General features: G+C 43.2%; 1 protein-coding gene across 1 annotated transcript in view; it reads right to left on the reverse strand.

Moving 5' to 3' along the window:
- The window catches only part of PLXNB2 (plexin B2), a 354,483-nt gene that overhangs the window by 75,922 nt on the left and 258,232 nt on the right, over nucleotides 1–20,329 (reverse strand). Inside the window, exons 8-13 of the mRNA XM_077935826.1 lie at nucleotides 17,033–17,159; nucleotides 12,390–12,540; nucleotides 10,147–10,258; nucleotides 7,855–7,957; nucleotides 7,041–7,142; nucleotides 760–852 (exon numbers count right to left, since the gene is read on the reverse strand). Coding sequence (XP_077791952.1) covers nucleotides 760–852; nucleotides 7,041–7,142; nucleotides 7,855–7,957; nucleotides 10,147–10,258; nucleotides 12,390–12,540; nucleotides 17,033–17,159 — 688 coding nt within the window. The remainder of the gene's footprint in view (nucleotides 1–759; nucleotides 853–7,040; nucleotides 7,143–7,854; nucleotides 7,958–10,146; nucleotides 10,259–12,389; nucleotides 12,541–17,032; nucleotides 17,160–20,329) is intronic.

The following is a 20,329-nucleotide window of genomic DNA, read 5'->3' on the forward strand; positions in this document are numbered from 1 at the left end:
AAACAGATGAATGTAACAGAATATGATTATATATGTGTGTGTATATAATAATATCTCATTTTCAAAAGGCACATAAGGGGGAAGTGCAATGTTTAGTCATGTTTGTAAGACACAAACAGCAGTGGGTGTTAAACAAATGTATCTTTCAAAGAACTGAGAAAAATGTTAACACAAACACACATAAATGGCTTTCATTCTAAAAGTACAGGATGCATTAGTGGCGACCACAGCAAATTGCCCTCTCCCCATGAGCAAATTTTAACAATCCTGTTGTGTCACTTATGCATTTGTCCAAAGTATAGATATATTTTTGACTGCCTCAATAAAAGTGAATGGCAAAAATTGGAAAATCTCATCAACATTCACCAGCCAAGGCCAACAATCTCAACAACAGCACAGATCTTAACATTTCTTTATCTTAGGTCTATCACCAACATCAAGTCAAAGCCAGCTTGTTTCATCTCCATCCTCATAGTATATTGGCCAGCCCAACAAAATGGGACAATGGCTTATGTGCCTGATAATCAACATTAAGCCAGTACTCCAGAGTTTAGATGTAATGGGAAACTTTGGCTTAACGAAGCCGATATCTCTGTGTCAAAGCTGGCAGTGGAGGGAAGGAGAGAAGTCTGAACACATCCAACATGTTGACTGTAGGAGGTGGAAAGGTAAGCTCATTGCTGAATGTTGCTCAGCCTTGAAGAAATCAAGAGAGAAAGTGAACTGTAAGCACCCCACCCCACAATTTCTGATATTTACCGGTTGGATTTGAAAAAAGAAAGTTCCATCAGATGCTTTTTCCACTTTGGTCTCAAACTGAATGTGGTTGTTTCCAATTCTGAAATCACTACCCTGTAAGAGAAAGATGTTGCTTAGAATACCAGCACTAGGCAAACAGTAGTTTCACTGAGCAGCTCTGGAAACAACTAGATCAAATCAAGAGCCTTAATCATTAAACTGTGGCAACCACAACTATAACACAGACCATGTGTATCTGAAGAAGTGTGCATGCACACGAAAGCTCATACCAAGAACTAACTTAGTTGGTCTTTAAGGTGCTACTGGAAGGAATTTTTTTTTGTACAGACCATGTAGGCATTTTAGGTAGGACTTTACAACATTTTCTGATGCGCCAAATAGATTACTCCAAACAATTTTTAATCAAAAAGAGATGGAAAGCATGCAAAACATTTCCTCTAAGTGGTTTTCCGAAGGCAGGGGAAGGCAATATTAAGGCCCCAAATCTCATCCTTACTTCTCAGAAAAATCACTCCACAATGAGCTCACAACTTTGGGGACCAGCCTTGGTGGACTCTGGCTTGATCTCGCCAACCCATCTTAAGGGCCTCTCTGTACCCACATCCTGAAGATATTTTTTTCTCCTGCACTTGTCATCACAGGAGGAGTCTAAGCCCAACCCAGTGGCTCCACAGTGCCAGAAGGAAATCACTGTGAGAAGGCAGAAACAAACTTTGCGGCTGACGGGACTCGGTCTGTGTGCAAGGTATTAAAATTACTACCACAGGAGCAGTACTTAAAGCAGGAAGAATTTTGCTTGGTGCATTTTTAATCCCACCTTTCTATTTATCTTCACAGCCTGGTGAGGTGGGTTAGACTGAGAGACAGTGACTGGCTCAGTGAGCTTCATGGCTAGGCAAGGATTTGAACCCAGGTTTCCCTAGTCTAAGGCCAATGCACTAGCCATTACCCCACACCCAGGAAGTGTAATATAAGCAAAGGGAACTCAGATGCATCATAGCACAGGTACAGGGTTCCAGGCCCCAATCCCATCGCTATTCCGCTTGGATCTGAAGCTCAGTGAAGTTTACACTCTCTCAACCTTAGCTAACAGGAGAGCTCTCAGGAAAATCAGAAACAATACAATAGCTACAAAAGCAAATGATTTTAAAAGATTTTGTTGTAAACTGATTTTAATGTTGTCTTTTTAAAATGGCTATAACCCATGCCGAGACCTTATGGTGAAGCACAGGTCAGAAATCGAAATCATCATCATCACCGCCACAACCAACTCTGTACTACCAGTTTGTCCAAAATGATAATTTCAGCTCTTAAAGGTAAAGGTAAAGGTAAAGGTACCCCTGCCCGTACGGGCCAGTCTTGCCAGACTCTAGGGTTGTGCGCCCATCTCACTCAAGAGGCCGGGGGCCAGCGCTGTCCGAAGACACTTCCGGGTCATGTGGCCAGCGTGACATCGCTGCTCTGGCGAGCCAGAGCCGCACACGGAAACGCCGTTTACCTTCCCACTAGTAAGCGGTCCCTATTTATCTACTTGCACCCGGGGGTGCTTTCGAACTGCTAGGTTGGCAGGCGCTGGGACCGAGCAACGGGAGCACACCCCGCCACGGGGATTCGAACCGCCGACCTTTCAATCGGCAAGCCCTAGGCGCTGAGGCTTTTACCCACAGCGCCACCCGCGTCCCTACATTTCAGCTCTTACCAAGATCTAAAAATCAATCAATCAAGCTTCTATAGATTTACAAACACAATCTGGAAATTAGAAAGAGCTGACAGTGGCATTTGTAAATACAGCAGGAATTCTCTGCTTTCCGAGAAAGTGGCAGAACTCCCAAACAATAGCCAAGTATGAAGCAAGAATGAACCAAGAAGAAGCCGGTGGAGAAAGCGAAAGTGTAGTCACAAAATCTGCATTGTATGTGCTCTTAATGCTATTTCCCCAGCCAAAATAATCAACTTATGAACTGCCAAATGAGGAATTCCTACATTTCAGCCATGTCACAGTGCTGAAAGGGGTGCTCTTGAACACACAGCAGAAAGAATTTGAGAAAGTCATTAAAAAGGTAGCTTGCTGAGAGGTTGCCGCAGAGAGACCTGAGGTGTCCCAACCCAAGAATAATTTTTTTGAGGGAAGAGTTGATTCTCTGCCTTTTCTTCCTCTCCTCGCCTTACTCATTAGTGTGGGAAACAGGGAAGGCAAACTACAGAGAAGGGTGGCAAGAAATGTCCCAGCACTCTTTCACTTTCATTCCCTTGCTTTTCATATTGCCCTTCTCAGGGGCGAGATACTGCTCCACAATACGACTAGGATGTATTTGGAAAGGAACTCAAAGTGTAAGTTGGGTTACTGAAGAGAAAAAACATTTTAATTAAAGAAATTTCGAGCAGGTAGCAGATTCAGGAAGCAAGGCGGCACGAAGGCTCTGACAGGCTCTCAGGCAAGAGAAATGTTGATGTAATCCAAAATCTAAAGTTCAAGAGAAACTTTACAGCCCCAAACAGGAATGTTGCAGTGATTTTAAAGGGGTGGTCCTGGACCCATGATGGTGCCACTGAATAGTTTTGATCGGGAGATTAAATTGTAAAGTATAAAGGTGTCTAGGTAGCATGCTAAATTCTAGATTGTTTGGCAAGTGGGAACATCCCTCTCTATGTTCTATTAATGCAGAAAGGTTTCTTCCATTAGCAGATCCTGTTAGTTCGAAAGGATGTACAGTGGTACCTCGGGTTACATACGCTTCAGGTTACAGACTCCGCTAACCCAGAAATAGTACCTCGGGTTATGAACTTTGCTTCAGGATGAGAACAGAAATTGTGCTCCGGTGGCGTGCAGCAGGAGGCCCCATTAGCTAAAGCGGTGCTTCAGGTTAAGAACAGTTTCAGATTAAGAAAGGACCTCCGGAACGAATTAAGTACTTAACCCGAGGTAGCATTGTATAGAGGAGACGACCTGAAAGCACGCAAATTAACATTCCCAAAGCAAAGGCTACCATTGTAGAGACCCCACAGCTGAGTACACAGAAAAGTCTGGTAAGCCGTTGTAAATGTGTGGGTACCTGAGTAATAGATGCTTTAATAGTGAGGAGAATACTGCAAGTCACCCACACAATGGTAACTCCTCCTTCAAGTAGTTACTTGTGAATTGGGACTCCCATGTCCAATTTGTAGCCAGGGTTTCTGTCTGCTAAATCTTAAGGGACATTTATGGCCAAAATTTCAGTAGAGGTATGGACTGAAACATATTTTTTTGTTGATCTTGTCTTCCTACAACAATTGCCATTTTTGCCACCCATCTAAGACATTGAAATTTGAAGGGGTGGGACTCAACAGATAAAATTCCTGATGCCCAATAGAAAGTTTGGTTACCATAAAACTGGTACTGTACTGTAATTAATTCCAGTAGGTAAAAATAACACGATACTCATACAATAGAATATCTCCTACTGAGTTTAAACGTTTTTATAAATTTATTTATTTATTTATTTTTGAAAAAGAGGAATGGGTGCGTGCAATTTGAAGCTGAATGAATCTAGAATTATCTGTCAAGTACAAAAGTATCTCTCTCTTTCACACACATCCCCCCCCCGCCCCCAGCCCAGGAATTCAATATAATTCAGGGATAGCGAGATTGTAAAGATTTCTTCGGTAATCTATGGATGGGAGTGACCAGTGAAAATTGAAACCTAATTGTTGTAGAATGAACTATGTTCATAATAACATTCGGGGGGGGTCAATCTATGGATGCTGAGGGCTTTAGATTGTGCTTTTTGTCTTCTCCAAAGGAACCCAAGAGAGTAAAAGGCCTAGGGTAAAGTAGACAGGGTCTCCTTGCCAAAAGGTCTAAGTTTCCAGCTAGAGCTATTCATGTCCGGTAACCTCCTGAGAGATATCTGACAGGAGTAGTAGACTGGAAACTGCAAACTAAAGCACTAAGGCAGCTCTTGGTTCAAAGTGAACTGTATTAGAGGAACCATGGAGCTGTGTCACAAATACAAAGGACACAATAAATTTATGGTGTGGTGTCAGTCATGAGGATTTACAACAGGTGAATTGTGTCCTTCATTACTCAATGTTTTGTAAATGTTTTTCAGAGAGCTTTTGGGACACGAGCTTTACGCACGGCTACCTTTGAAGCTGACTCGGAAACTACAGCTGATCCAGAATGCGGCAGCTAGACTGGTGACTGGGAGCAGCCGCCGGGACCATACAACACCGGTCCTAAAGGATCTACAATGGCTCCCAGGACATTTCCGAGCACAATTCAAAGTGTTGAAGGAGCAACTCCAACTCCATCATCCAGCCCGGACAACCGAGGTCCAGCTCTGAGGGCCTCATTGCAAGACATGAAGCTACAGGGAACCAGGCCAAGGGCCTTCTTCGTAGTGGCACCCATCCTGTGGAATGCCCTCCCATCGGATGTCAAACAGATGAACAACTATTTGATTTTTAGAAGACATTGGAAGGCAGCCCAGTTTAGCAATGTTTTTAATGGTAGATATTTTACTGTGTTTTTAATATTTTGTTGGAAGCTGCCCAGAGTGTCTGGGGCAACCCAGTCAGATGGACAGCATATAACAGGCACCCCAACCTGCGGCCCTCCAGATGTTTTGGCCTACAACTCCCATGATCCCTAGCTAATAGGACCAGTGGTCAGGGATGATGGGAATTGTAATCCAAAACATCTGGAGGGCTGAAGGTTGGGGATGCCTGGCATACAACAACTACTACTGCTACTATATTGCTTCCTACAACATGGAGACCACAGTTGAATGGATGACTGTAGTTGTTCCATGCTGTTGCTAAATGTACTTCTTCTGGCGCTACAGACAAACCACCATCAGAAGAGGACACATTAAGGAATAACAAATCTTTCACAGAGCATCCCTGCACATCACTTCAAGGGTACGTGTGGGCACAGAGGGAACAGGATTACATATGTATTCCTGTTTATAGCTCAACACAGCTGCACTGCACCCACACCTAACCTTTTTTTTATTTTTTCCTACTGCAGCCATATTCATATCCTGTAATTAAAACCGCACAAATATTGATTGCTACATCCAAGATGAGGCATAGGAAGCCCCAAACTACATTTAGAGCAGCTGTCCATTAAATGCGAAACACTAACCTCCCAAGGGCCTTTACGACAGAGACTGTTGGGGAATGAGCAAAGCCTCTCTTAATGGACTATTTCATAATAATCTGCATTTCACATAAAAGTATCACGCTGTTCCTAGGCTATAAACATAGACCAACAAAGCTCCAGGAACTGTTATGTTTAAGATGCAACTTCTCAGATATGGCTCTTCTGATACAGCCATTGAGGTACAAAGCCAAAGAAGATGTGGTGGAATTTTCTAGAAGGAATGGAGATGGCTGAAGGAGGAACAAGATGAAGAAAGAGCAGAAGGGGCAGACTTGGTTGCCTTTCTGGACATCTGGGAACACCCTCATTATTCTTCATGACTGCAAAGACTATCCTATACCCTTTTAAAATATGGCTCTTTTCTGGGGGAGTATTATTGGGTTGTTGTTTTTATTCTGATTATATATGTTGTGATCTTTTCTGTGAACCGCCCTGAGACCTCCAGGTTTACGGGCGGTATATGAACTCAATAAATAATAATAATATTGTTTCTCCACACCAGTGAACGGTTTCTAATCAGGAGATCCCGTACCCCTTCATCCTGGAGAAAAATGGGGCAACTATGACAGCGACAGCTAAAGAGCAGTTTAAGAACCACTGATTTAAGAGACACACATATAATTCGCTTACATTACACATGAGAGATGTTTCGCAACACCAAAAACGTTTCAGCTTAGCACGGGGAAGGGAGGAAAAGTAAAAACAGTTTTATCATCCCTGACAAATGTCGGGGGGGGGGAATGTTTGGCAACAGAGCAAAGCTATAAAATACGGCAGACACTTCAACAAAAGATATAAACTAGACAAATACGTTTCTCTGCTCATTATAACGTTAAGTCAAATGCAACGAACACGACAAGTAAATCAAAGAACAAAAAGCATACATGTTCTTAATTATTTACCCACATCAACTGTATAATATTGAAGACTATTGTTATATTTGTGAAATATTTATGAAAGCAAGCTTAAAGAAATCATCAGTCATGTCTGCAAGGAACTGTTCAATGTCTATTTAGAACTGTGTAACGTTTTTTGCACAAGGAGTTTGTAAAGAGCAGACTTCAGAAGAGGACACTGTTCAAGAACTGCTGAGAGGTATATAATGTTAAAATATATTCAAGCACTTTGTGAAAATTACCTCATAATAATCCAGATTCTTTCCTTCAAAAGATACTTTTGTTGAGACTTCCATGGGTATTATTTTAGGGTTAGGATCTAGAAAGTGTGGGCATTTTTCCGCCTAGGAGAAAAAACAGCAACATTTTCATATGCAATTAAAACTAGAAATATTATATCGCAAAACATCTGCACCTACTTTGGACAATTGAATTTTTGTTGTTCAGAAGATCTTCATGCTTAGTGACAGATTTGATTACAGTTTTTCAAATTAGACATGCTAAAAATGACTGCAGCATATGATATGCTGAACTTTCATTCCCATTCTTGAAATTCCTTCCCAGTCATTTAAGTAAAACAGCAAAATGGACCGAAAAGAAAACATTGAATGGCTTCCCAGTCACTTCACTCCAATATTTATTTCCATTCCCCACCAAGGAGGTACAAAACCCCCAGATTCCCCCCCCCCCCGAAGTTACTTTCAGATTGTTGCTATTCCTTTCCAATTTATTTACAAAAACAAAGCAAATAAATAAATAAAAATAAAATAGAAACCACCACTTAAATACAGTGGTACCTCTGGTTACAAACTTAATTCATTCCGGAGGTCCGTTCTCAACTTGAAACCGTTCTTAACCTGAGGCACGCTTTCACTAATGGGGCCTCCGGCGCACAATTTCCGCTCACATCCCGGGGCAAAGTTTGCAACCAGGAGCAACTACTTCTCAGGGTTAGCGGAGCTCGTAACCCGAAGTGTTCGCAAGGAGGACGGTTTATAACCAGAGGTATTGCTGTATTTAAATAAGATCTGTTCATACTACTTTTAAAGGTTTTACCATATTTTGCTGAATCACATCTGTTTTTGAAGAAGAGTCCTCGCATTTATGGGTTTTCCAGTCCCACTGGCAATTCCACCTACTGCTTGCACAGGAATAACACCTGTATGGATAAGCCAAAAGGTTGAGATTTGTTGTTCCTTTCTTCCCTTCTCCTCCTTTACAAGGCTTCCTTAGAATTTCATTTCATATAGCAATAAATAACTTCCACTTTTTCAGAGAACAAAATTGTATTGTGGATTGTCAGCTGCCACACAAACAGTCCAGGGATTGTCTCCTGGGTTTCCAGTTGAAACAGAGTCACGAGTTTTGCAAGAATGACTTAAAAGCCACAACCACCACAAAGTAAACGGGAAATTCAGAAATCTGAAAGGAGCCATGTCCCTGAGATGGCCATGTCTTTTATTTAATTTATATATTTTATTTAAGACACCACTTAATCATTAACATTTCTAATCATGGGAAGTGATATTGAAAGTTGGTCAGCTGTGGCGATACTTTCTCCTCCCATGGCAGACCTGGGAAGCATGGAAAGCTCAAAAGAAGTGGTCTGAAACCAAGATCCAGAAAGTACTCTGGATATTAAAGGTAAAGGTAAAGGTACCCCTGCCCGTACGGGCCAGTCTTGACAGACTCTAGGGTTGTGCGCCCATCTCACTCAAGAGGCCAGGGGCCAGCGCTGTCTGGAGACACTTCCGGGTCACGTGGCCAGTGTGCCATCGCTGCTCTGGCGAGCCAGAGCCACACACGGAAACGTCGTTTACCTTCCCGCTAGAAAGTGGTCCCTATTTATCTACTTGCACCTGGGGGTGCTTTCGAACTGCTAGGTTGGCAGGCGCTGGGTCCGAGCAATGGGAGCGCACCCCGCCGCGGGGATTCGAACCGCCAACCTTTCGATCGGCAAGCCCTAGGCGCTGAGGCTTTTACCCACAACGCCACCTGCGTCCCTACTCTGGATATTAGAACATATTTATTACTAATACAATCCAGGGACTCCTAAGTTTCATTTTTGGGTGAGTGTTCCTTAGTAAGTGGAAAAACAACAACACAGTATGTTTGTGCCCCAAAGTGTCAAATTGACAAAATGATGGACAGAAGAAGAAAAAATCTTAGATCAGGCATGTCCAACTTCAAGTAGGCTATGATCCACTATCCGGTATCAAAAACTGGCAGCAATCTACCCCAGTCTCCCATCGTCATTCTTCAGCAAGCGTTCCCTTCACCCACCCCTCCAAAGACATTAAAAATAAATAAATAAATAAATAGGTAAAGGGATCCCTGACCCTTAGGTCCAGTCGTGACCGACTTTGGGGTTGCGGCGCTCATCTCGCTTTATTGGCTGAGGGAGCCGGCGTACAGCCTCCGGGTCCTGTGGCCAGCATGACTAAGCCGCTTCTGGTGAACCAGAGCAGCGCACGGAAACGCCGTTTACCTTCCTGCTAGAGCGGTACCTATTTATCTACTTGCACTTTGACGTGCTTTTGAACTGCTAGGTTGGCAGGAAATAAATAAATAAAGGGGTCTTTATTTCACAGATACAGTAGTTATGTTTGGATATCATCATGGCAGAGCCAAATAGTTACTAGATGGACAATTAACTAAACAAAGGAGAAAAGTCAAACGATATTTAGATATTAGGTTTCACAGATCTGAGGAGCCAGTTGGAGCGCGCCAGGCTTCCCACTCTCTCGGGCTACCAAAACCATGGGTAGGCAGACTAAGGCCCGGGGGCTGGATCCAGCCCAATCGCCTTCTAAATCCAGCCCGCGGACGGTCTGGGAATCAGCGTGTTTTTACATGAGTATTTAAAATGCATCTCTGGGTTATTTGTGGAGCCTGCCTAGTGTTTTTACATGAGTAGAATGTGTCCTTTTATTTAAAATGCATCTCTGGGTTATTTGTGGGGCATTGGAATTCGTTCACACACACACAATATAGCCCACAAAGTCTGAGGGACTGGCCCCCTGCTGAAAAAGTTTGCTGACCCCTGACCAAAACCAATCCCGCGACCGATCAACATGTTGGACATGCCTGTCATAGATATATTATATCACCAAAGATCAAATGCAGTAGAATTAAGACATGGTGAACGAACAACACGGAAAGATGAAGTAGGACAGCATGTTTTTCATAATATACTTTGTGGAGCCTGATGAAAGGGAAGCAAAAGTACTGTGCAAATAAAATAGGAACACTTCAGTTCACTCAAGAGACTTCACTATTATAATATTTGAATGCACGTTGGGTTTGCTGGATAGGATGGAGAATGAGGTTAGGTAGCTAGATACTTACGGTTCATTTTCAATACGGTTTATAGCTTCTCCACAGTCATAAAAAGGATATGTACCCGATGCAAGAAATATATTATCACCAAAGGTCAGACGCAGTAGAACCAAGACATAATCTACCAAAAAAAAAATACAGACTGATTTGCGTGGGGGTGCTTTATATTGAATACTTCTTGGTACAATGTTAATGCCTATCCAATACATTTCTTGAAATTGTGGGGGTTAGTGTGAGAATCTTCTGTTCACCCTAAATGAAACTGCATTAAATGTCCAGGAACTAAATGGAAGAAAGAAAAAGAAAACCTGATAGAAGTATGATAAAATGTTTAAAAGTCCCCGACTATTAGATCAGGAAAATGCTTATTCAAAAGGGACAACGTATTCTACAACTGAAAAATGCAAGTCAGAAAAACCAAGGAAATTAAGGCGCATGAATTCAGAAGATGGTGTTTTTTATTTTTTTTACACTGTCAGGGTGTGCAATTTATGAATCACACACTATGAATAAAACAAAAGGAGTTTGGGGTTTCTGAAATAACCAGTATGTGTTCAAAATAATAAGCAAAACTTAGCAATTTGGAAAGCTGGTCAACTTCCTCCATATACTTCCTCCATTAATGGGATTCTAATCTGGATTATTGCTGAACTCAGGATCAAGAGCTATATATAAAAATGGGAACTTCCTCAATGAGGCTTCCAGCTATTCCTTTTCCGGAAATCATTAAACCCCTCTGACAAGTTATTTCACAAGCTATTGAGCAATTTCAAACTCAGCTTTCTTCTAACAGCTTTTTGAAAGAGTGGTGACAGCTCAGATTTAAACCCACTTTCTGAAGAATTCTATTGAAAATTCCAGGTTGTTTTTCACTTTATCTCATATACTGGGGTCAGCTGAAAATTGCTGTTGTTGTTTTTTAAGCGCCAGTTAATTCCAACTATGTATGTATGTATTTAAAATGCTATTTACAAGTATTCTTATTTGCATTTGCTAAATCTTCTCAGGAGAAATGGCTGAGATTTCTTACAGTCCAATGGGAACTACTGACTCTCACATGCAACAATCTGTAAAAGATGGCATCATATGGCATAAAGTGTGTGCTTGCTACTGCCAATAAAAATTTATGGATTGCTAACAAGCACAAAATGCGTATATAAGGCCCCAAGTGAACAAATTTTCACAGTAATTATGTATCATCAACAGAGATCGCCTCTGTAAAGGTTTTTGGAACTTGGGTACACTGTGTGGGCATTTTATGAGGTCGTTTTTCCTTGATCTTAGGAATGTGATGGAGAACACAGCTACCAGGAGTAACATGGCAACAACATCAAAATTTCCAACATAGTTTTCATTCTTCATTAACCAACAGGGGCTCTCTAGTGCTTACCAATGTTGAAGGTGAATGCTTGTCCTCAGTGGCATAGCATGGGGAGGGGGGCCAATGGGGCTGTTGCTGCCACCACCCAGCCCTGACAGGAACCATGGGTTAAAGGGCACCATACTTGCCTTGCCCCGGGCACTGCCAACCCACGCTATGCCACAGCTTGTCCTTCACTCTTTACAGGTTGAGTGCAGGCGGTATTGGGGGAAGTGTGGCTATTGCATGTAGCAGCTGCCAATCTTTCTAATTCAAAAGGATGACTGGTTACACGTCTTGGGCCAATACGAAGAGCAATGGGTTAGGTAGGGAACGTATGTGTGCTTCCAAAGCAATTACTATAAGTGCCGTATTTTTCGCTCCATAAGACGCACCTAGTTTTTAGAGGAGGAAAGGGGGAAAGCCCCGCTTTTTTTGGGATCAGGTCACAGTTGTGCAGCTTCATTTGCAAAGGGGAAAAGCCCCGGTTTATTTGAGGATCAGCTCAAAGTTGTTTAGCTTACTTTGCAAAGGGAAAAAGTCCTATTTTTATGGGGTTCAACTCACAGTTCTGCAGCTTCTTTAGGAAAGAAAAGGGAGCCATTTCTACAGTTTCCAGACAGATAATCTAATCAGCCAGTCACATGTCGCTGGGGAAACAAACAGCCTCCGTCTGCAGAACATTCAACAATGGAGGCCGGGGCAAGGGGCCGGGGCCAGAAAGGGAGCCAGCGATCGACCACACATTCGCTCCATAAGACGCACAGACATTTCCCCTTACTTTTTAGGAGGAGAAAAGTGTGTCTTACGGAGCGAAAAATACGGTAGATACCTTCAAAGTTGGAAAGCACAGGCATATATATTAAATGTGAAGACCTGCTCTTTTATTTACCTTGGCCTTTTGTCGTTGGAGGGATTTCAACAGGAGGCTCGCAGGTAATAGTCCCTTCGTGTAACACCGCCTCACGCCTCGTTTCCCCAAAATGACACCAAAGCCGGTCATCTCCATTTAAAACTGGGAAAGGGCTGAGAGTCAATTCTACCTGGAAATGCAAGCAAAAAGAGGTTGTCAGAAAGCAACGAATAAGAAAAAACTGTGGATTCCCACATGGAGGAGGCAGAAAGGAAGGGTAATGGGACGGTAGCAGAGAGGAAGAGGAAAAAGGAATGGAAGCAAATGTGTTGCACTGGTGGGAAAACCCCCAAAGAAAGCTTACTAGTGCCGCATGTTTTAATATTACAATAATGTCCTCTTCGCTGATAACTAAGATTCTTAACAACCTTATTGTAATTAAGGGGCCATAGTTCAAGGGTAGTGTTTAGCATCTCAAGTTGAAAAAGAGTAGCATGATTGCAAAAGACCCTGGAGAGCTCCCACCAGAATAGACAGTACCAGAAAGGTCTGACTGTGAAACACAGCTTTTTATGTTCAAGCCTCAAGCCAGAGGATGGCAACACAGAAATCAGGGGTACATTCAAAAGGAGTGACAAAACGGCTTTAGGCAAGCACTATGTACATTGCCTGATGCAACTAGGCACTATAGATCACTTTAGAACACACACACACACACACACACACACACACACGAGAGCAGAATAGTATTTTAAAGTAATCTATTTTTTATAATTTTTATTCAGTTTTTAGCAATATAACCATTTAAGAATACACAACACTTATACATCCTCGATCTGGATAATGCAAAAACGAGAGAGAAAAAGGAATATTTCTAATTGAGATAAAGTCATTTATTTAATTTAAAGTATAGTTATGAAATCAAATTACTTTCCTTATTAGGTTATTAAGAAAACGGAACCAGAACTAACATCCTATAGGAGTATTTCTTCTGATATTCTTAAACTCCACCTTGCCAAGATCAGTATTTTGAGAGACAGCTGTTCCATAAAGCCAAAGTAAAATAATTCCAAACGTATTGGGAGATTTGTGGCACCTACTTTGCTGTTCTCTTCTGTAGTCCTCAGAATGTCATTCCTCAAAATGCAACATAGATCAGAACACATAATGTAGATCTGTCCTTTCGGTACCTCCAAAGGAGGATTGTTCATAAAAACAAGACCAAAGCTGGTTTAAAATGCATGATAATGATAGTGACTCCAAACACCCTCTCTGTTGGGCTAGGTATGTGTGTGAGGCCTGATGCAAGTCATTTCGGGACCAGGGAGGATGACAATTTGCCTGCACCCTGACTTCTGTCCTAGCCGGCAAGTGGCAGGCTTGCAGGTGTGGCTGTGGTGCTGCCGCTACCTAACCAGGAATTTGGACCTGCAGAGTGACATTTGCAAAAAACTATCTTTGAAGGAGGTCACTTTAAAAAACATAATAATCTGAACACTATTATGGTTTGGGGAAGCAGGCATTTTGTTTTCCCACCCTAAAAATATTGCAAACTTGCTGTGTATACTGCAAACTGTGCTGTTCTTTGTAAATTGGATTGAAAAGCACACCATTTAAATTTTGTGGAACAGCACTCTTGATTGGTGCAGACTTCCATAAGAACCTATAGCACGAAAAAGGGAAGAAAGCCTGGGGGATTCATTGAAGTAGAAATAGAAATATCCCCTGTAAATAGTACATCCTTAACTGAAAACCCTTCTTTTCCCCTTGGCGAAAAGCTTGGCAGAGATGGAATTACACTCTGTCATCTTGTCCTAAAATGTGCTAGAAAAAAAGAGAGTGTTCTGCAGGGTTTGTTTTGTTTTGGCTTTTGGAAAGCACAAACGCAACATCTATTGAGCACAGAAGTTATTCAAACTTTTCCAACATAATTAAAGCACGTTAACCACACTGCAACAATAGCCAGAGGACACAGCAGGAGTCACAAGTCAGGCTGGAAAGAATCAAGACGCTTGTTTTGAAAGGGCAACAAAGACAAACTTTCCTCCAAAAACCCTCATTCACAATTGGAGAGATGAAGTAGAGCTTTGGGCTGCTGGGGGACAGAAATAAAAAGTTTCCTGACAAAGAGGGATGTCTGGTGGCTTCGTGAGCCTCAGGGAAAATAGCCAACTGAGCATTCAAGTGTTTGATTATTTCTGTTATATAAGGAAACAAGCAGCTGGAAGGAAGGTGAGAAAACAGGGTGGGTTAAAAATTTGCTTGAATTGACCGGATGCTTGAGGACACACCGAGCTATCTGCATGCTCTCTCTTTTTAATGTTTCATTCTGCTTTTGTCCGCTGTTGTGTGACTTTAGCAATTGTACGGCCTATTTCCCCCCCAACTGAGACAGTTTTCCCTTTGGGAACTGTAACATACCTGTAGCGAATAAATGAACCATACGAAAAAGGGAATCTAGCTGTATAGACAGAGTGTACGGAAGTGCTGTGTCTGTCCTCTTGTTCTAAAATAAATCATTAAAAAAACCCACACCTTTGTTTCCCGCCCCCCAAGGAGAACATTTTATTTATTCTATAAAGCAGTGCACTTGTTCTGTCATTTACACAAACACATAACATTTAGCTGGTCTGAAACTTCCATTACTTCTTTTAAATTGGGGTGTAGAAACTCCGGCTCACAGATCAGAAGTGGACTGCGAGGCCACTTTGCCCAAATCATACCCACTGGTACATCAGTTGACGCTACTTAAAAGAAAAGGGTGTGTGTGGATGCTTCAAACATCACTTTACAAAGGCCTTAAGACAGCCGTTGCACTTCCATTTCAGGCTGAAATGGGAGCATGTGGTGCTTTTTATCAGGGGATACTCCAAGGTACACAGGGCTGGCACCTCTTTTTGTTGTTGTTAAAAAGTGTGGCACATACTGTAACAACTTCTTGGTGAGTAAAGTAAAGATAAAGGGACCCCTGACCGTTAGGTCCAGTCGTGACCGACTCTGGGGTTGCGGCGCTCATCTCATTTTACTGGCCGAGGGAGCCGGCGTACAGCTTCCGGGTCATCTGGCCAGCATGACTAAGCTGCTTCTGGCGAAGCAGAGCAGCGCACGGAAACGCCGTTTACCTTCCCGCCAGAGTGGTACCTATTTATCTACTTGTACTTTTGACGTGCTTTTGAACTGCTAGGTTGGCAGGAGCAGGGACCGAGCAACGAGAGCTCACCCCGTCGCAGGGATTCGAATCGCTGACCTTCTGATCAGCAAGTCCTAGGCTCTGTGGTTTAACCCACAGCGCCACCCACGTCCCTTCTTGGTGATTACCAGCACCTATTTTTCTAGGGGGGGAAAGCACCCAGAGCACGGGGGCTGTTTTGACGCCTTTGAGTCTCCTTGCATTCCCCTCTAGGACTGGGAGTTTGAAAGGGGACAGCCATGCATCTCTGACAGGTAGGAGATGTCATTATTTGGCATGAGATGTCATAATGTTATGTGATTGACAGGTGTGTAGTCCTGGCCAGCTGTCAAAATTTGAAGCACGAGGTCGATCCTGAAAAAGATCTGGCCCATGCAGCTGTAAAAGTTTCCCAGCCCTGTGTGAAGTTGTTCAATGTGTACCTTGGGAGTCTTGTGGACCAGGAGAATAACAATTTTATCATGTTAGGAGCAAAGGGAGTGACATCATGCTGAATCAGACCATTTAGCTGGGGGGGCAGGATGCCTTCTGAGGCATCGGAGCTGTTCAGCTGGGGGGCGGGAGGCCTCTTCCACCCCCCAGTTGAGCAGTTCTGTGAAGCCCCATGCTCTTCAAGCTTGCCCTTGGACCTGAGAAGCATTAGAACTCACTTTCTGGGCCATGTATCTCAGAAGAAGCCACTGAGATAAATTCCATATACCCGCATTTAGCTGCTGATATATCACAGTGTTGAAAACAAAGTATCGCCCAGACCTAGAACTAAACTAAATCACCAGAAGGTGAGCTGTTGTGCAAAGCACAGTGACAATCTGCTTAGCCACTTCCCCTGTTGCACTTCCAAGATGAGACATGAATCCCAAACTCATAAGGCAAGGTTCACTGAAACCCCACCTACGAGCAGTGGGAGAGTCCTCTAAACTTGATAGTCCTTGAAAACAATTAGAAGTTCTTCTCAGTTAAAAAGTAGACGGCAAGAGGAAGGGATCCCTTACATTTTTTAAAAAAAATGATAAGCATGTGAGCTGTTTGCACTCTTTCCCCCCTCACCCCTCCAACTGCAAGAGCCCTAAGAAACTGTGCCAGAGGTTTGTGCCCAGTCCTAGCTCACTGCCATCCAGCAACTCTTTAACAAGTTTTTCCCCTGCCTTCAAGAAGGCGCTGGTTCTGAGCAGAGGCTGGATGATCCGCGGAAGGCTTTCACTGTGCAATTAACAAGATGAATAAGTCCCTGGCAGGGAGTGGTGCTGCGGACCCCCTGGGTGTGTTCCGCAGACCCCCTGGGGTTCCCAGACCCCTAATTGGGAACCACTGCTTTAGAACATTGCAAAACAAATGCACACATAATTATATGCAAGGACAATTCCCTCACCCCACACACAATGGATTCTCTCTCTCTCTCTCTCTCTCTCTCTCTCTCTCTCACACACACACACACACAGAGAGAGAGAGAGAGAGAGAGAGAGAGAGAGAGAGACAATCCTGTTGCACTTACGTTGCCTGTGGCTCCCCGGCTCATATTTTGAGGGTAAGCACTTGTAATATTCAGGCAAATGCCATCTGGGCTCCAGAGCCAGTGGTTTTCCTGAGCTGATCTTGCACAGTCTTTTTTCCTCGTGCATCTGGAATAAATAACAAAATTTAAAGTTGTCCAAAGTAATTACATTTTAAAAATCCGCACTCATTAACCCAAAATACAAAAGCATTCAAATGCATAAGCACTGGCGGTGGAAAGGTGGCATAGAATGTGTGCTTAATATTTCTTTTCTTTTCTTCTATTCTGTTTACTTATTATTCTTTATGACAGGATAATTACCTGTTAGCATTTTCAAATTACAACAACAAACGTTCAAATATTTATCTTAAATTCAATGAACTGTACACAAAGTGGGGAGGGGGGGGGACCCTAACCTAGTATTCAAGCAACATGTTAACAGAAAAGTAGTTTAGCTGTTAAGGAACAATATTGTGCCTACAGAGTGTGGAAATCTGGAGTGTTTTGCTTATTCCTTAGCACGCTGCAAATTTGTCACCAGGTCTTTAGTCTCAGCCTGAGGCTTAGCTCTGTCAGCTTATGCTTGAGTCACAAATGAAAACATACATCCTTGGCTATAAGATTGACTATTCCCCACTGCTGCTGGGAAAGTGAACTCAAGGAAAATTCTTGAAATATGAAACCACTTTCAGGTTCTCTCCATCATTATACTGAATCCAGTAGATGCAGAGGTGCCAAGCAAAATTGTATAGAGAGCAACACAAGGATACCTATTGCGGTCTCTGGATGGCTAAATATTTTACTGACATGCCTTCCTGAAATGTAAACTATCATGAAGGGCAAGTGCATCAAACACACTGCATAACAATGGATAACAACAAGGAGTCTTCCGACATCTTAAAAGACTGGCAGATCTGCTGTGGCCCCAAGCTTCTATGGCTAGAGCCGATTTCATCAAATGCATCGTTTTGTGTCAATGAAAAACTAGAAGCTCAGTATTTGCCTACACTAAACTTATACAATATCGCCTCTGCTAACCGACAGTGGTTCTCAGGGTTTCATAGAAGAGTACCGTATTTTTCGCACCATAGGACGCACTTTTTCCCCTCCAAAAATGAAGGGGAAATGTGTGTGCGTCCTATGGTGCGAATGCAGGCTTTCGCTGAAGCCTGGAGAGTGAGAGGGGTCGGTGGGCACCGACCCCTCACGCTCTCCAGGCTTCGCGGACCTCTCTGCAAGCAGCGGGAGCGTTCCTGCTGCTTGCGGAGACTTGCCTGCATGCTGAAGCCTGCGCGCGCTGAGCTCAGCGCGTCCAGGCTTCGCGGACCTCTCCGCAAGCAGCGGGAGCGCTCCCACGGCTTGCAGAGAGCTGCCTGTTTGGGGGCTGGGGTCGGGGGAAGCTCGAGCTTCCCCCGCCCCAGCCCCACGCCTGGGGAAAAAATAATTCCCCCCCTTTATTCCCCCCCCCCAAAAAAAACTGGTGCGCCCTATGGTCCAGTGCGCCCTATGGTGCGAAAAATACGGTATTTACAATTCCTATCTGGAAATGCTGGTAATCTGAACCAGGTATCGTCTACAGGAGTTCCTACAACTCATGAGTTCTATAACTACACCCTTTCTCCATCAATACAACTATTGCTTACAGTATGGTACAGGTGAGCCCTAACTTTGAAAAAATAAAATAAAAATTAAGTCATGCTGACTGCAATTCCCAAAATTGCATTTGAAAGAAAACACAACCAGAGCAGATAATTTAGTAGCAAAAAAATGCAATTCGGCGGCTTGCGGGAGATCAACTGGGAGGCCTCTGCTGAACACAGAACCTTTTCCTTTCAGTTGTTTGGGGCGGCGGGAGAGTAAAGAGCCAAATATCGGATCATTGGCAGCTGCAGTCCTTGGAAAGGCCTAGGACCTCTAGGAATTTGGTGCCTCATGAAGCATATATCATCTGCTGTGGATCTGCAGCCTTCATTTTGTGACTGGTACTGCAGCTCCCAAAGAACACCAGGCCTAGATATTGTGTATGACAACAATAGCTGGGAAATTATTATTTAATTTATTGTTTGCCCGCTCTCTGTAACTCCAATATCCTTGAACTCGTTTCCCCCTTGTTGAAATTATAGATATCTGCATTGGGTTCCAATATTTTTCTGCTGCTTTTTAATGATTTAAATAAAGCTTGTTTACAGTGGACGCTCGGGTTGCAAACATGATCCATGCGGGATGCACATTCGCAACCCGCAGTGGTGTGTCTGCGCACGCGTGGGTTGCGACTCAGCGCTTCTGTGCATGCGCAACCGCTGAAACCTGGAAGTAACCCGTCCCGGTACTTCCAGGTTTCAGCAGTCTGTAACCCAAAAAAACGCAACCTGAAGCATCTGTAACCCGAGGTATGACTGTATTTTGTTTTTTTAAACAAATAAACACATGGTGTGGATTTCTGGAAAGCAATTCCAATTCTGAATCCAGTGCCCAGACTGTGTGTGTGTGTGTGTGTGTGTGTGTGTGTGTGCGTGTGTGTGTAGGGTGTATGTGTGTGTGTCACTGAAGAAGGTTTTGGACTGACTTAGAGACTCTCATTCTGACATTTGGACCCGCAACAAATTTCTGCAGTATGTCTTGTACCTGTTCACAATTCCAATCGCGCCCTATTCTAGGACACTCCATTCCATTTCCCAAAGATTTCTAGTCTCTATCCACCCCCACCCAGCCCAAAGCCAGCCAGCATTTTATTGCCCCCGAGCGTACAATGCTCCCTGGGCTCTTTTGTGGGGAGGGGGTCCTCTTTAGACACTTGGAGACTTAATTGTCTGTAAGTGTATGTGATCAAAACTGGCTGTTTGCTGACAAAGACCTTTGAAAGTCTTTAATAATGAGGTCAGGAGTCACCATGAGAAGTCTTAGAGAAAAGCTGAGATCCCCCCAACCCGGCAATATGCAAATATGCCTTTGCATTCATAGGTAGTCAGCCTCTCATTCAAATTAAATTGTGTGGTTTCCTCTGCATTTCAAGTATGTATATATAGAGGGGTATTCTTCGTTTGGCTTCATGATAAGCTTTGAGGCAATTTTACTGCTGCAGTTAAGATGTTTGCAGTGGAAGTAGGATTCCTGAAACCTATCTCCTTTTTCCTATAATTAAGTAAACCTTGTATGCCAGTAGCATGCACTTCATATCACAAACTCCCACATGGTTCTGCCATGGGGTTAATTAACCTGGAAGTTTGAAGCAGAGGAGACTGACTTAGTCATCTTCACCACCCTTTACTTATTTAAAAATAAGCCTCCAGCCATGCA

This window comes from Podarcis muralis, chromosome 10 (genome assembly GCF_964188315.1).
Source record: "Podarcis muralis chromosome 10, rPodMur119.hap1.1, whole genome shotgun sequence".
Lineage (NCBI taxonomy): Eukaryota > Metazoa > Chordata > Lepidosauria > Squamata > Lacertidae > Podarcis > Podarcis muralis.